Consider the following 17,765-nt stretch of genomic DNA (forward strand, 5'->3'; position numbering starts at 1 on the left):
TCAAAGTTTCAACGACAGGAAACTCTCTGGGTCGCTCTTCCATATGTGCATGTGTGTGTGTGTGTGTGTGCGTGTGTGTGTGTGTGTGTGTGTGTACGAGATACCGCATCAAGTCTGTTTGCAGTCTTAGTTATAATAAGAGAGGCGGATGATGACATCTTCACACCAAGCTCTTGGTGTGTAAAACAGTTGCTCTCTCGACATATAGCTCGAAAGAATAAATTCAGGTCTGAACAAAGGGAATCTTGATGGCGGCATCTGAACTCTGACATTTTTGGACATTTGAGGAAAGGTTCAATTAATTTAACAGGTGAGTAAAAGACTTGCCATGTTTCAACCTTAAAAGTTTGAGTTTAAACATGTTGCTGAAGACAGCATTACATTGACATAAATATGTACTTGTTTTGGTTTTTTGCAAATATTTAATCTTCAGCCAACTGGAAAATGACTTAAGAAATTATTTTTATCCAAGTAGCTGTGTTCCGTCTCTGATTTATGTCTATTTACTCTCATAAGGCTAAAGCAGAAGTTTCAGAAAGGTTGATGACATCATCACACACAATTATTGCTTTAAATGATCAATATAAAAGCCTTTCTACTATGTAATATTTATTTGTCTATCCGTTTTCTATGAAGTAAACCACCAACCATGTCTTTTCTGTTAAACAGAACAATAAACTTCTCAAATGAATTACAGGTACTTTATTTTAGAGATTATTTTCTCAAAGGTGGCATAAAATTAACCTCTGGTCTCAATTTGCGTCTTAGTGTTACAAAAATTTATTTGAAAGTGTCCTCAACACTGAGATCTTGAGTGCTTGTTGTGTTCATATTTGCTATATCCTGTTAACATTCAGCAGTTTGTTTGGAAAAGGCCTTCAGCTGCTTGTAATGATAAGAAAGAAAAAGGCAGAGGGAAGCCCCCTCAGTGGAAAATACTGACTTGTGTGACTCCCCAAGAGTGGGCCAGAAAGCCTTGGAGATCTGATAATAAAAGAAGGTCTTCAGAAGGGGGTGACCCCCCTTGTGATTCATCCTAAGGAGCTCTTTGCTGCAAATGGTGGGTTGTTATTTAGACCTTTGCAGATTTCTCACGGCTTTAAGCCTCTGGGACAGACGTCGGCTGTGATTAGCCCGCTGACCCTTTTTCCATGAGCGGGCTTGAGAAAGTTGGTTTATACGCCGCATTAGTGTGAAAATACGAGACATAGCACATGCGGACGACAGATTATGCGAGATTAACATTGCTGTGAATTTCTAAAAGAAAACCATTAGAGCCTTGAGGAAAATTGTTTCTGAGGGGATTCGGAGGGCTCTGAACTGGCATGTGTTTTAAGTGAACCAAAAGCGCAAAAGTTTCAGCGTTCACGCTGTCATCCTCCATTTTGTGTCAAAACATTTCCTCTTACCGGTCAGAGTTGTCCTGATTTAGGATAGTGGAACCTTCTTAGTTATAATAAGAGTAATACTAATAATATGTTGTAATTGCCATGTTTATTTGAAGCCTTAGTAATTGTTTTGTGAGCATAAGTCTTGAAGAAGTAACTTGTCTGTTTGAAATTTCAGAAAAGATGGGATGCGCCTGCAGTTCGGACTCAGACGGCGAATGGATGGAGAACTTGGACGAAATTTGCGAACACTGCAACTGTCCAATTCCTCCGCAGGCCTGCAATCCAGTAAGTGGATGCAGAGCTCATGTTTGCACAAATGCACAAATGGCTGAATGTGAATGACCACACATGAACTGAAGCCAGAAAGTGTTCACTTTACATGGGCTCCCACCATTCAGTCTGTTTGAGTAAACATGATACAGTACAATGTGTTTCAATGCGCTTCGGTACAACAGAGTTGAATACCTTGCATAACTGCAAGGGAAGCTGTCTTTTGTGTGTGTGATTAAGAAAGAGTACAACTATTCCCTCAGTGTTTTTCTTTCCTCGCTGTGACTGAGATGTCCCATTAGATTAGGCGTTAAGGAGAAAACCACCTGCGTGTCACACAACACAGTGGCGTTTCATTTGTTTGCAGAGAGAGTGAAAAAAAACACTAAACGGACAACAATTACCGTCAAGAGCTGGTTACCCAAACCAGAAACATACAAGAGTCTGCTGAAGTTTTACATTGTTTTCTTTGTTTGTTCAATCATGGTTTTGTTCCTTCAGTACACAGATCAGGTGATTCCGTATCCATCACAGAGTACACCCCCGATGTCACCTTTACCAGGTATATCCCCTGACTTTGTCTCACCATATTAAAGCTTCTCTTGAGTTATCTGTGTTTGAAAAAGTTGAGTTAAACAACTGTTTCCGTGTTAAATTAAATGTATCAATGTATTCGTTTGATAGGGGCGAAAGCACTGCAAACGTAACGTTCGATGAGTTTGTTGAATATGCTTTTTCGTCCTGCCTAATACTGTTCTCATTCTGAAAGGACGGTAGAACTGATAATTATGCTCATTTCAGAATCTATTTACTCAACATTTTCCACTTTCCTCCAACTTTGTTCTGTCCACGCAAGTTTCCTTTCTTCGTTTTCTTTAAAATGAAAGCTACGGATGTAGCCGACTGCTCGATCACCATGTTGACGCTTGGAAATATTCAACATCCTGGGGATTCTTGTAAATGTAGTTTACAAGTCAAATGTACTTTATTTCAGTCAATCCAAGTATCGGCAAACAAATATATGCAAATTTTTGAACATTTTATGAATAGAATTTAAATTACCTTATGCATCCTTCCACAAGTCTACACGTTCTACATGTCCCATGTCAGCCTTTTGTATCTCTCCAATTATTTGCCCAATTCTGGGACAACTAAATGCAATTCTATACATAATAACTAAGTTATTGTCACTTTTGGACCGGAGCGATCTGGTTAACACAAAACCAGTTGACTTTTTCAATACGTTGAACGTATTTCCTATATACTGAGATTTAAAACTTGAAGTTTATAACAAGTAACTGGTACAAGAATCTGAAAACTGGACCCATAATAAAATAATAGCCAAACTAAATTTTGTCTTCTTCGTACCTGTGAGCATGTAGCCAATAATATTTTGCATAACTGTGGCGTGTACATAACAAATTTAGAAATCCAGCGAGGTTGATCATCATAATAGTCTAGCCTACTTGGGACTGAGATGTAAATAATTTTTTTCAAATATATTCTTTAATAGAAAATATTAACATTTTGTCATGTACTTCATATATATAAAAGTTGAGTTTAACTATTTGATAGTATTTTTTCTTTACTTTTAAAACATAGAGCATCTGAATTTATAAACTCACGTTCTGTGCTTCGGTTTTGCATTTACCAGAGCGTGAAACAATATAAACTTAATTTTGTTACTGAGGTTTTAACTAACGATGCATATTTCTGCATTTAATTTATTTTGTTGTAAAATAAATATGTTCTATTTATGTATTTATATTGATGACATACTGAATAAAAGCATGTAGGACCTAGGTCATCGAACAAAATTTCCCAAAAAAACAAGGACTGCCTTCCTCTAAAATATGTTAAAACATAGTGAAGAACTGATTAAGAAAACATATTTCTAATTTATCCAAAATAGATCTTACCTTTGTTCAGCAAAAATTCTGTTCCAAAAGGAAACAGTGATAGTTGTAAGAGGTTTTATGACAGAAATGTTATGCGGCATGGGTCAAGGAGGATGAGATTCAGCTTAGCCATCACTGCTGTGTGTAGTTTGTAGAAAACCATTCAGAGAACCGTTCAAAGACACACAATGCACTGAACACTGGCCATAGGACTAAAACTATGAATGCTTTTTTTTGCAGATAACATCGGGGTGGCCATTTACAGCTATGATCCCAAACATGAAGGAGACCTGGGCTTTGATAAAGGAGACAAACTCAAGATCATCAACAAGTGAGCTACTTTTAAATCCATACAAACAAAACTCACAAATGTAAAATGCGTCCAACTCTAGCTAAAGCTATAATTTCCTCCCCGGGAACAACCGATGGATGTAACTCAAATTTGATTTGGAGAATATTTAACAACTTTTGACACCAAAAATCACATAAATGACATATAAAAGTCTCTTGCTGTTGGTTCTGGTGTCATTGTGGTTCTGAGAACAGATCATGAACTCAAAATGTTTCCGGTGTTTTTCCCGAGCAAGGATGCTCTGAAAACATGAGCTCAGCCAAAGTTTCCAGTCAGCTTCAAATATAGAAAATGTAATCAATGCAAAAAAAGGTGCTTAGAATACAAAGTACAAAGAAGACACCCAAACTCTGATGTGGAGAATACCTTTCAAGAAAAGAAATCAAAAGTCATATTTATTGCAGATTCTTTGTATATTTACATGATTAAAAACAAGTTGCTTTCTTTGAACGAGCATAAGATGTGTACAAACTCAGAAAATCGTCCTTAAGATTTGCATATGTATGCTTTCTGGGTTATGAAAGACTTCCTCTTGCATGAAGTTCTGAACATCGCAGAGGCGACATTTAAATCTTGGGAATCCATCTTGTAAAAAATAAGGTAAACATACACAGTTTTTATTTATGGTTAATTAAGTTTCTATTTATTACATAATCCGAGCTTAAATAATCCTTATTTACTGTTGACTGATTTCAAAATTCTCATAGCTCAGAAGAATATTTTGATCACTTGATATTTCATAACTTAAAAAACCAACTTGTGTGCTTTAAGAGTTTTAGAAGATCGATCCAAATCTATAGCTGAATTTGACAGTGTTGTGCAGCTTCTCTCCCATTCGCTCTTGTAACGTGCTAACGCTCAGTTGACTTCTGCGGTACAAAGTTAGATTTCGAGCTGCCACTTAATCTGAATGACTAATGTCAGCAAAAACAATGCAAGAAAAAATAGCAATTTTACTGGAACCAATAAAGGTTTTAGTGGGATTGGTTAAAGACCAGCTCATTATTTTTCTAACAAACTTCATTTTTGTCATAAACAAGACATTTTTTAAAGACGTGACAGAATATTTCAGTCATTCTTTCTTCTGCTGAAAGTTATTGTTTGATGTAATGAAGTTAAAATTAGCCTGTGACACGTAATAGGTGAGAAAATACAAGAAATGACTGAAACAAAATTTAAAAATGTTACACTTGAGGGTTGATTCATATATTTTCTGGTAAAATATAAAATTATTAAAAATGTTGGATATTTAACAACTAAATGAATTTGCAAAAAGTGTCTGAAAGTGCTGAGTATGAGAAAGGGGGGCATGATGAATGTGAAATAGCTTGACTAAAATTAGATTTTGTCAAAACATTTTTTGCTGCAAGGCTTTAAATAAGCTGTGCTCACAGTGGGGGAGATTAAAAGTAAATTATGAGCTTTTTTGTGCGCGTAAGTCATTTTTTGCATGCAAAACATGTTGTGGTCCTTTTCATGCTGCAGTTATAAATGCTGCAAAGAATCCACAAGTCTATAACAGTTCATTAAGAATGTTTGGTTTCGCTTAATTTAAAACAACCAACTCTTCTGCACTGTTAACAGCTGGCATCTGTTCTGTCTTCCAGGGACGACGCAGAGTGGTACCTGGCCGAGTCGCTCACCACAGGACAGCGGGGCTACATTCCCTACAACTTCATCGCAATGACCACAGTGGAGACTGAATCGTACGTCACAGAGGAAGCAGCATAATGTTACCACTCTCGGCAACATCTCATTTGAGATCATAACTGGTGCGATGCATGCCGGGTCTCTGAGGGAGAGGAAGTGGTTAGCTCAAAGTACGTTTGTGTTGCAGGTGGTTCTTCAGGAACATCTCTCGAAACGATGCCATGAGGCTCCTCCTGGCTCCAGGGAACAAGCAGGGCTCTTTCCTGATTCGAGAAAGCGAGACTTCCAAAGGTGAAATGCTCTCGTTTTAATCTTCCTTTCATAAATGTGCAGAGATCTTATAAATGGAACAAGTAACAAATCATGTTGCATGACTCAGACCCTCTCCATCCCTGGGGCTGAATTTTCCATACCCCACTTCCTGTTTGCTTATTGGGTTTATTTATTTGATTTCAGTTTTGCTTTCTTGTTAAAAACCCAAATTACCCCTGAGACTTTCTTTTACCTCCTTATTTTTTTCAAATTTGCTTTCAGTTGATCAGATATTAAGTAACATTAATTCATCTTCTGTAAAAAAAAAAAAAAATCTTCTTTTTTTATAAACCTATTAAAGATATTAAATACAACATAGACAAACAGAAAACAACATCTTAGCACAAACAACATGATCTGCAAATGGATATTGAAGATAAAAAAGTGACTCATGCTTCTCTCAGGTCCTGTTTCTTTGATGTGTCCTTTTTGTCCTTTACATCTCCCATTTTCTCCGAAAATGCTGTACAATCACAATCAAATGAAAATACTCTGAGGAAATCTAACTAAAGTTTAAACTGAGCTACTTAACAAGGATGCATCAAAGCAATCGGTAGATAATTTGCTTTACGGGTGGCCTAGAAACTGGTTTTATGTAAACAAATCAACTCACTCTGACCCAAATTAAAAACACTTTTCAGAGATATGAACTGAAATTGAGAATTTACACTGCAGGACTTCACAACAAGCAATTTTAGGATGACCCCTAACCCAGTTTGAACCCAGTTAACTCCATTAGCCTCATTAAATGTCTGTCCCCCTGGGAAGCACTTCAAGAAGTAACTGGTGATTCATCAGATTTGCAGGAAATATTGTTGCGACTTAATGATTATATTAATGGAAATCACCAAGCAAACTATTTTAAACACCTGGGGTTGAAATGAACACTGAAAATCTGTATTAATAAAATATTTTTGCAAAAATTAATCTTATAAAAAAATGTCTAGAAAGTTCTTTCACCTGTCTTTACACACCAGTCAGAAAATGATGTTAAAAGTAAAATAAATGTTTAAACCTGCTGGCATTGCTGTCTAATTGTGTTATTCTCCTGCTTTTGTCAAAACATGCTTTTGTAACTTTCTCACTATTCATTTTTAATGTTGCTCCAGGGTCATATTCATTATCAGTCCGGGATTTGGACCACAACACGGGGGAGGGCGTGAAGCACTACAGGATCCGCAACATGGACGATGGAGGCTTCTACATCACAACTAAGATATCCTTCAGCTCCCTGAAGGAGCTCGTCCAACATTACTCCCGTATGTGTGCCTCCTAATGGATCCAGTCAACATTTCTGTTTACTCAGGAGTTGAAAAGCTGTATTTGTTGTATTTTTCCAGGTGAATCAGATGGATTGTGCACAGTCCTGGTGAAGCCCTGTCAGTCCAGGGTGCCACAGAAACCCTGGTGGCAGGACGAGTGGGAGATCCCCAGAGAGACCCTGAAGCTGGAGCGCAGGCTCGGAGCAGGACAGTTTGGAGAAGTCTGGATGGGTGAGCTGTTTTCCTTTTGCATGAGATTTAACTTGTGTACTCAGAAAAAATGTAGCACAGAAACATCACATGTGAAAATGCCTGGTCTGGTTGGGAGCGAGACTGCGTGCCTGCCAGGAGCCAGAGTTTTTCTGCAGTGTGTGCAGAAGAGTTTCCTTCAGCTTAGTCCTAATTGTAGGCTTGTTTGAGCTGCTTAGGAAAAGAATGATGTGTGGTATTAACCCTGTTGTGCATCATTTCTCCAAATACTCTTCTCTAACCTTTTGATGAGTTCATGACTCTTTAGGATTTGTCTCCCAACAACACTTTGAATCTGATTATGGAGCGTTAAATTAAACAAGAGGGGCTAACCATTTTGATCTCAAGCACATCGGTTAGGCCACAACCTCATTATCATTCAATTGAAGGGATAATTTCCGCGCTATTTTCCATCCTCATTTGCCAGCACCATTTAACGTCCAAAACACAGCACTGAACAAAAGCTAAACATTACTAACCATGGAACTTGCCCTCATTTCACTGCCACTTTTTGTTCGCATCATTGTACAGCTTGAAATCTGGGCTCTTTGTTTGTCCACCCCATCCAAATGAAATGAGAGCAACCACGTACCTCGATTCAGGTTATTCACATTTTGTCACGCAAAAAAAACTTATTGGGATTTTATTTTACAGATCAACACGCAGTAATACGTATTTCTGAAGTGTGAAAAAAACTGTGTTTTTATTCATAAGGCAGAACTGCTACGTGATTTTGAGCAGAGGATATTCAACGGTTAGAATGACCTAAACGTGAATCTGATTAAAATTGATGTTCACAAATTCTCATTGTCCAATCAGACTGAGCTTGAGCTACTAAAAAAGAAAATACACTCATTGCTCTAAATGCATAAAATGCATAAAGCATAAATCAAGATACTGAATAAAGGTAAAAATGTATGCCACACTTTTCAGATTTTACATTCAAAAATTTTGAAATCCTTGGGTTAAAAGTTCAGTAAGTATTGTGTGTTAAGGCACTATACGTGATAACCATCAGTGCTTTACCAAAAGAAGAAGAAAGAGAAAGAGGAATGCTTTCATTAGTAGATAAAGATTTGTTCCCTCATCGCTATACGCTTCATGCTTGGAGTGCAGGAAAGTGTTTTATGTGAAAGAAAGAATGAACTGATTGGCTACAGCTTTGGTTGAGTACATTAGAGTCATGTGAAGCTGTTATTAGTACAGCACACATTTGAACCAAGTGATGTTTTTTGACGGGCGTCACAGGATGAGTAAATGCTTTTAGTAGCACATTAATTTCATGTGTGTAAACCACAGTGGAAAATAGAAAACATATGCAATAGAGACTTGAAGAAAATTGAGTAGTAAAATACTTTCTGATATTTCTTCCCACTGTTTTTACATTTAAATTGAATTTATTGCAAGTATTATTATTATTATTATATTATTATTATTATTATTATTATTATTATTATTATTATTATTACTATTATTATTATTACTGATCAAGTATAGTATTGTTAATACTATCATCCAGAACAATGTCTTATTTGGTATAAATAAATAAATAAAATGTTCTTGTACAATTACAATTTTAAAAATTTACCATGATGTAAAAATTGCTATTGTTTTAAAGAGAAAATTTGTAATTACTACTACTGCTGCTAAAATAAAGATATACTGAGTAAGACAGAAATAATAACGGAAAGATTTGTTTTGTTTTGTATTTTCTACATTCAAAAATATAAATCAAACATTTGCTAAATTAAGTTTTATTTTTCTATTTCTTACTTTGCAGAATACTGTATATTACAAAATATAAAAGAATGACAACATAATGTTAGGTGGTCAGTAAGTCTGGCTGTGTGCTAATGTGGCTGACGTAATCCTCATGGAGTTTTTAATGACTGAAAATGAGCCTTTCTTGTGAGAAAGTAGAAAGTTGATGCAGGTTTCGGTGAGCCGTCTTTGAGCAGCAACAAGTGGGGGAGGGGCACATTTTAATAGGACTCAGGGAAAACTAGTTTCCTGACCCCTCATTTCAAGAATTTTAAACCTTATAAGTGTAAAGATTAATATTTTTTAGAGATTTTGAAACCATCGCTACGTAAAAACTTCATACCTTCATGTTGACTCAAGTCTTGTAGAAAGCTACATTAACCAATCTCTTTAAAGTTTGTCGGAATTTGTCTTGCAGTAAAATTACAGGGACAATTCTATATAGGTACCTTTAATTTTCTCTTCACACTTGAAGTGTTTATGTTTTTTGCTTTTTGGAGTTTTTTTTTTTTTTTTTTTTTTTTTTTTTTTTTTACCATCCATTGATATCCAGAGGTCCTTTTCCAGGTATCTACAACAACGACAGGAAAGTGGCAATAAAGAATCTGAAAATTGGCACCATGTCAGTGGAGGCTTTCATGGCAGAAGCCAACATGATGAAGAACCTGCAGCATCCTCGTCTCGTCCGTCTCTTCGCCGTAGTTACCCAGGAGCCTATATATATTGTCACAGAGTACATGGAAAACGGTAAGTCCTCTCAAATATCATCATGACAGGAGATAAACCTTCCTTTGGAGTGTTTTTATATGAAAGATGAATAGAAAATAAGTCCTGGGATAGTCGTGCGAGCTCCTTCCAAAAAGGTTTAGAGAAGTCAAATATGTTTCAGCCTGTCTGAATTAATCATCTTCTTAATCTCCTGCCTCGTTACAATAAAGGCAGAGTTAGGAAGAGTGATCTAGGAGCAAGGAGCAAAGACAAAGGAGTGGTGCTTGTCCTGTGTCATAGATGTTCAGGATTAAACATGTTGATCTGTTATCGGACTCAGGGTGGGAACACGTTTGAACAAAAGACCAGGCAGCTCTGGAAGTTTCAGCCCTTTAATGAGTCACAATGTTTTCACATGAATACTTCACTCCAGCAATTCTGTTGAATCAACTTAACATCAGTGGAAGTGCTTTTTTTTTTTTTTTTAGAATATTTTGTTTGTGCATGAGATCAGACATACTGGAAATGTAAAGTGCATTCATCACCAGCAATTGAGCATGAAGACTGCGATGTGAGGAGGCCTAAGTAAAGGAGATCCAGCTTGTTTATGCTGGCTATTTTTAGTTTCTCCTCATTAGGCTCGCTTGTGTTCACTGCTTAGGTGTTAAATTGTTTTCAAGCAAACATGAACTTTCCCTTCTTCTTTTCCGGATCTGTCCTGCAAGGTTAATTGTGTTTACATGCAGAGGGGAAGTTTCTGATGTGAAAGGTTTTCATCATGCACACTGGTACCATAAACAATCCTGCAGTAGATTTTACAGCAGCCGTGTGATCAGCATCCTGTCTGTGGGTCTTCCTTCTTTTCCTTCTCATATCAGATATCTCATTTAAGCTAACTGTGAGCTCCAAAAGACAGATAAAATAAGGGCATGACAGCAGTCTGCTGGTTTCACATGACCAGAATCTGCATTCAGATGATAGCAATCGAGGATCTTTTTTCCCCTTAACCTCAAAAGTCTTTGTGATTCTTTTTATTGTGAGTGACAGCGCCAAAATGCACTGAGAGATGCTTTCACAAACACAACAGCCTTAGAGCTGAAGTGAAAAGAGTGCCTTTGTGTTATCGTTTGTAAACCAGCGGCAGTGTTTCCACATAAGGCCAGCTCTTTGTCCGGAATCCATGTGTGGACAATTGTCTCTTCTGCTGTCGAGGTTCCCATCTTTATACAGTTTGTCCCGTATTTTTTTTGCATTATTGCGCACAATAAAGAAGGAAAAATACCATGCGCGTCATTCCAGCTGCCCTTTGTGGCCTTGACAAAGAGGATTGCTCTCGCTTTTAAACTTCAAAAGCAACCTTCCAGACTTAAGCAGAGAAGTTAATGTCTCTTCTTTCCAGGCACAGTCATTCTCCTCAAAGTATTTCCTTTGGTCTGATTTAGCTGGCCTTCAAACGGAGATATTGTTCTGTGTTAGTTATCAGAAAATGCAGGTCAACTTGACAGATTACAGTGCACTTCCTCGAAATGTTGCTTCTGCTGATTTCTGCTGTTATTCTGATCCTGCTCGATTTACATCCATGAGGAATAATACATTCCCAAATGTCATTTGTCATCCAAACGCAGCATATTACTTGTATTGTTTTACATTTTAATCTTTAGCATGAAGCTAACATTTTTACATTTTTATTCCTCTTCTTCAGCCCATAACTTCACACAGTTGTAGGAGATTTCTGAGTTATGATGTAAAACCTTTTAGGCATTGTTCATAATTAATGTGCCACATACATTGTCTTCAAAATATGTACCAATATTTTGAAGACAATGCTTATGCAGTGTCAAATAACTCTACAAAAGCACAATTCTTCAAAATAAATTCACTTCCTGTTTGGTTTTATCAGGAATTTGACAATAGCAGGTTCCTGCGTACATTTTTGAATGAGATGTGTTTGATGAGCTGATTCGATCAAGAGAAAACATAACACTGAACAGAATCATTTATTTCCTATTTTATCGTTATGAAAGAAGTTGTAGGTTAAGATCACGGAAAGGCTCCCAAATGTTCTACAGTTTCATACATTTTAAAAATGGCTGAAAAAATACACTTTATGCATAAAAAGAACAGAGTAGCAGGATGTGTGACTGTCTCAAAGTTACCAGAAGTAGGAAATCACACCTACGATGCCTGCGACACTCAATTTTAAAGATGAGTAGTTTATAAAACCCACACATTAGATTCGTTACATGAAAATTTGAAATAATAAAAAATTTAGGACATCTCACAAGATTTGCAGAGATATTAAAGCCTGAGATGTTAAGAGGATGGGCCTGATCAGCAAAACAGAAAATGAATCAAAAACAAAGATTTCCTTTTTTAACTGAAATTTTACTGAAAATATTTTAAAAGCGCTAAAATCTGCCTTTATAGTAATGTTTGAAGGCACAGAGAAATGTTTTGGTGTTTGTCAGAAATTTTTGAATCTACACATCTTGTTAACTCTTGGTAATTTCCAAACATATTATGATTTACCCATTTGAAATCCAATATACAATGTGGTCATAATCCTATTTTGGAACAGAATATTCAAGCTTCAATTAAAAAATTCACTGAATTTTTTTTTTTTTTTTTGCAGGAAGCTTGGTAGACTACCTGAAAACACAGGAGGGAAGCAGTTTACCCATCAACACACTGATAGACATGTCATCACAGGTGAGATATGTCTGCCTTTAACATTCTTTTCTTTGAAAAATAATTTAACATTCCAATTAATTTACCTGATTACCTCTTGTTTATACTTACAATTACTCATGCTTAGTGTGATCCTACTGGGCAATAAATCACCAACTGTATTAATGAGGCTTGAATTCCACGCTAATCTTGTAATACATGCAGACTTGGGTGGGTGTGTGTGCAGAAAGGCGTGCATGTAATTATTATTACAAGTCTAGACACTGTGACACAAATAAAACCATTCTACTTACCAATAAACAGGATTTGGAGTGGACAAACAAACTGAAACTGTAACTTATTTTGTACTCTTGATTTATCTAGGCTGGCAACTATGCTGAAATATGTTCACTCCACAATGAGAGAACCTGAAACTCTGATGCAGATTAGTTTCTCTGAATCTCTGTAAGCTTATTTTATCGACAGAGAGAAAAGTTTTCAACTGATTTCTTATGTTAAACTAGATGGTTGAAAAGGAAGTGCATTTAAAGTGATAATATTATGATGTAGTAAGCTCTCAACATGTGAACAGGATGTGTGCTGCAAGGTGTGGGAAGTTTCATGAGTTTCAGAGGTTAGACAAGGTCTTTTCCTTCTCTAATCAGACTTAATTCTAACATGAACCAATTTGAAACAGAAATCGGAGGAAAATTTAATTCAAAAAGTTTTTTTTTTTTTTTTTTACGCAGGATTAATCTTAAGGAATTTCAAAATGTTACTTGGGTATTGTGGGTGTGGGAATGACAGTCAACCACAGGAAGACAGCCTGAAGTTTCGAAGTATTACACGGCAAACGGCTTCATCTGAAGAAGGCAAACTCTTAGACGTGTCAGAACTCGGTGCAAAGATCTACGCTTCATGCAGAGCGGTGTGGTGAAGGTTTTACAGCGAATGATGCTTTCATGCCAAGCCATCATACGCCGACAACATTTTGTGGTGACATGGCTTCTCGGCATCATGCGGTGGTGGATGGTTAAATGTTATTTTGGCAAGAATCTGACATTGTCTTTCAGTTATGTGCAAAAGTATAGTATAAAAAAGATAATCTAGGAACATGTTTAAAAAAACTGACTGATGTCTTCTTAAAGTTAGTTATCATCAAAGGGCAGTTAGGTGCTAACAGGTCAGAAGTGGACATCATGACAGGATAATACCCCTTCAATTTTTTCATTATGACCTCAAATTTCAAAACATTTTATTGGGATTTTGTGTGATAGACCCCTCCCGACCAAACAATTTCATAAATATAAAGAAAAACTGAAAGCCAACATAATTTTAGATTGGTTTGTAGATAAAAATCTGAAAAATGTGGAGTGCCTTTGTTTTCAGTCCCCATGAGTCAATACATTGTAACATCTTCTTTCTGATTGGAAATGTGTCCGTCAGATTTGCACATTTAAAAACTGAAGTTTTTGCCCATTCTTGTTTCCCAAACCGCTGAAAGTTTGTCTGATCAAATGCGTACACTCTGCGAATATCAATTTTCAATATATATTATAGTATAGTATATACTTAATTAGACTTTAATTAATTTAGGTTTGTCTTATTTCTGGCTGTATGTTTAAGGCTATCCTGTAATAGCTATCCTAGATATATCTAAAGTAGACAAATCCATACTACTTTAAATAAAAACAATAAGAAGGCTGTTTTCATTTTAAAGATTGCTACTGTATTTACCTGCATCCATATTCTTGCTCCCCCTAAAGGAAAGCATTTCCGCAGCACAATGCTGCTGCCACCATGTTTCATTTAACATGAGGTGTTAATTTTGTGCTGCATGTAGTTTGCTTGCTTACCAAAATCAATTTTAGTCTCATCTTACCAAAGTACCATCTTCCACATGTTTGCTGTCCCTGACACCTGACCGCAGAACACCTATGAAGACCTTTCCATTTTGATTTTTCTTGATGGATTCTCTTAAGGGCCATATTTATACCAGATGAAAAGTTGTCATGTCAACAGAGTCACCCACCAGAGCAGCAGATCTGTGCAGTGCCTCCAGAGTTATCACAGACCTCGTGGCTTCTTCTCTGATTCATACTCTCCTTGCATGATGCCTATCAGATCAGGTGGATGGACATGTCTCATTATGTTTGCAGTTGGACAGTTTGGATAAATTTGCTAAATTAGGGAGGGAACTTCTACAGGTCTTTTGTTCCTCTGGATTTTATTATTCAGTGTCACATTAGATGTATATATGTACACACCCCATTTTTCAGATGACAATTACACAAACTTTCACCAATTTCCATAGCCTTCTGGAATTACCCAATTCAATTCACTGAAATGTGAGTTCAGTATGAGGTGTACATCTCAGGTTCCTGAGAAGAACACAGCCTGCCCTGACACTCATGTGACGCATTGCAGCTTCTGCGATGCGCACCTTTCCTCAAACAAATCCTCACAGTTTAAAGCCTCGACTGACAGACATAAAATAGTTCAGTTGTTCAGAAACAGTGGGAGGTGAGGTCTTTGGAACTGCAAAAATCTTAATTGAGACACCTCATGCAAAAATATTTTCTGCCATCGAGTGTAGAGTCAGATGTCATCAGCATTCTGTGTTTAATAATGAGTCATATAGTCTGTGACTGAAACAGAAACTCTGTCACTGAATAGAGAGGTCTAAAGTAAGGCTGCAGCTTTTTATTCCATAAAATTGAGTTGCGTAAGCACAGCTTTGCACCTGGGTGGAGTACGTAAGAGCACAAAAAAAGGTAAAAGGGCAAAAGAAAGTGACCAGGGGAAGCGGTAAACTCCCTGGTTTTGGTGCATCTGTCCTGCTGGAGAGCCAACATACACATAGATCCTTCACAGACATTCATTTCACACTTCAACACAGACAAACGCTCTCTCCAAAGGGCACGTGTACTAATGTGCTGCCCTCTGCAGGTGGCTGACGGCATGGCGTTCATCGAGCAAAAGAATTATATTCATCGAGACCTGCGGGCTGCCAACATTCTCGTTTCCCATGAACTCATCTGTAAAGTCGCAGATTTTGGCCTTGCAAGATTGATAGAGGACAATGAATACACAGCCAGAGAAGGTAGGAGGAGAATCCTCAAAACTTATCGTTTTACGTTATTAAAGATTTGCTCAAAATGACTTTTTTTTTTGTGAATGTGTTTACTTTTTTCCTAATATATGTTAATATTTTTACATTTATTAACAGGTGCAAAGTTCCCCATTAAATGGACCGCTCCAGAAGCTATAAACTATGGGACTTTCTCCATAAAATCTGATGTGTGGTCATTTGGGATTCTTCTCACAGAAATAGTGACTTACGGGCGTATTCCTTATCCAGGTAGATACTCCTATCAAGTACACTTGATTTATACATATATATATATATATATATATATATGTGGGTTTTTTTTTTGCAATGACAAAAAGGAACAATACAGATAAGCGACGAACCCAGAGGATGACAAATGAATCACAAAGAAAATATTAAGTTTAGGCATTCATTTTATATTTATTTTTGACACTAATAATGTACTTGAACAGTTAGAGTTGAACAGTTATGTAACAGACATGTGAAATGTGTTTTAGGTGTAACTAAACATTAATCTCCCTAAATACCTTAAGTGATGTTGAAGGCTTTAAACCTTTTAATCTCATTAGCTGTTTAGTGTCATTATTCAGTGCTGCTGCTAGTTTTTGTGTGCAGCATAAAGTGATTTGTTTACCACTGGATTAACTGGATGCTCTTTGAGCTTAGTTTTGAATTGTAGATTTACAAAGTTTTGCAAGGCCTCTGGAGTTTTTAGAAAACAAAAACAAAAAAACATCTTTACAAGTTATTTAGACGTGTCACAATTTTGCTAGAGTCCCAATTTGAAGAAAGACCTTATGACTGTTGTCATATGACGAAAGAATTAACTTCAGCCTTAGAAGCAATCAAGAAAGAAATATCTATGAAATGTTCTCTATCAACTGAAATGAGTTAACTAAATGACATGCAGTAGTGGGAAATGTTCACTACAGAGGACTAATTTAGTGTACATGTCAGGTGGATATCAACAAATTACTATTCTTTTTTTTATTATTGTTTCAACTGATCATAATTTTATTTCCTGTCCAGGTATGTCCAACCCAGAAGTGATCCAAAACTTGGAGCAGGGATACAGGATGCCAGCGCCAGAAAACTGCCCTGATGAGCTTTATGACATCATGAATGAGTGTTGGAGGGAGAGACCAGAGGAAAGACCCACGTTTGACTACCTGAAGCACCTCCTGGAGGATTTCTTCACTGCCACAGAGAGGCAATACCAAGAGTAGCTGCAATGGACAGAAAACGACACACAGAGACACTTACATGCGTAATCAAACTAACAGTATGGTTGTTGATAGCCAAAGCTGAATTTTTAACTGTTAGCTATGGGACGATCAACATAGAGGTGCTTTGTTTCTGCATCAAACTGACCTGGAAAACATTTGCCATGACCTTTGAAGGAAATGTGTGAGCAGGGGAGAGAATCATGATGATCCTGCTGATTGAGTAAACGGAGGACTCAGTACTGGGCTGAATAAACAGCTGCACTCCTGGTGCTTTTACAGTAAAATGTAAATAACTGCCTCGGTTGAATTTTACCTCCACAGTATTATAACAGTTTTATTTACGGTAACAAACTTCTTGTGAATGCTATGTACTGTTGCATAAAATAAGCCAGTTGAATATTGTTGTAAAGCATATTAACTATAAAAATGGTACATTATGAATGGGTTTTTTTTTTCATTATAGAGAATGAATGTCTAATGTATAAATAGGGAAAAAAAGTATTTCTGAAAGTGTGGTGATTGGTGTGCATCAGATACTGATTTAAAGATTTTGTAAATACATCTTCACATGTTTTATGTTTTGTTTTTCAACCAAAATTGACCATTTTATGTCTGTTACGTTTTGTAGTACCAGCAACCCATTGACAGCAAGCTTTGAGTGAACTCAGGCAAGATACATATAAATAAATAAATAGGGAAAGAAAGAAAGAAAGAAACAAGAAAAGAAAGAAAGAAAGAATTTAAGTATTTAAGTACACTTTAAATATGGTAACAGGTTGAAAAAATTTACAAAATTACTTTTTCAACCTAATTGGTTTTCAGGACCAAAGTGGAAACACGTCATTTTTTTTTTAAATTTTACATTGAGATACATTTTTCCCATTAATTAAAAGAGAATTAGGATAAA

The 17,765-nt window shown here is 36.5% G+C and overlaps 1 protein-coding gene across 1 annotated transcript; it reads left to right on the forward strand.

Moving 5' to 3' along the window:
- Positions 1-152: 152 nt before the first annotated feature.
- lck (LCK proto-oncogene, Src family tyrosine kinase) lies at positions 153-17,419 on the forward strand. The gene is made up of 13 exons (XM_055038757.1): positions 153-310; positions 1,567-1,676; positions 2,163-2,223; positions 3,800-3,890; positions 5,519-5,617; positions 5,749-5,852; positions 6,983-7,132; positions 7,214-7,366; positions 9,713-9,892; positions 12,486-12,562; positions 15,470-15,623; positions 15,750-15,881; positions 16,662-17,419. The coding sequence occupies exons 2-13, from the start codon at positions 1,572-1,574 to the stop codon at positions 16,856-16,858; spliced, it is 1,503 nt and encodes a 500-aa protein (XP_054894732.1). The 5' UTR covers positions 153-310; positions 1,567-1,571; the 3' UTR covers positions 16,859-17,419.
- Positions 17,420-17,765: the final 346 nt, after the last annotated feature.

This window comes from Poeciliopsis prolifica, unplaced genomic scaffold (assembly GCF_027474105.1).
Source record: "Poeciliopsis prolifica strain line A6 unplaced genomic scaffold, Auburn_PproV2 SCAFFOLD013, whole genome shotgun sequence".
NCBI lineage: Eukaryota > Metazoa > Chordata > Actinopteri > Cyprinodontiformes > Poeciliidae > Poeciliopsis > Poeciliopsis prolifica.

Coding starts and splice junctions, on each gene's coding strand:
- lck (XM_055038757.1), top strand. CDS start 1,572: ATGGGATGCGCCTGCAGTTCGGACTCAGACGGCGAATGGATGGAGAAC. Junction 7,133..7,213: donor GCTCGTCCAACATTACTCCC/GTATGTGTGCCT, acceptor GTATTTTTCCAG/GTGAATCAGATGGATTGTGC. Junction 15,882..16,661: donor CGGGCGTATTCCTTATCCAG/GTAGATACTCCT, acceptor TTTCCTGTCCAG/GTATGTCCAACCCAGAAGTG.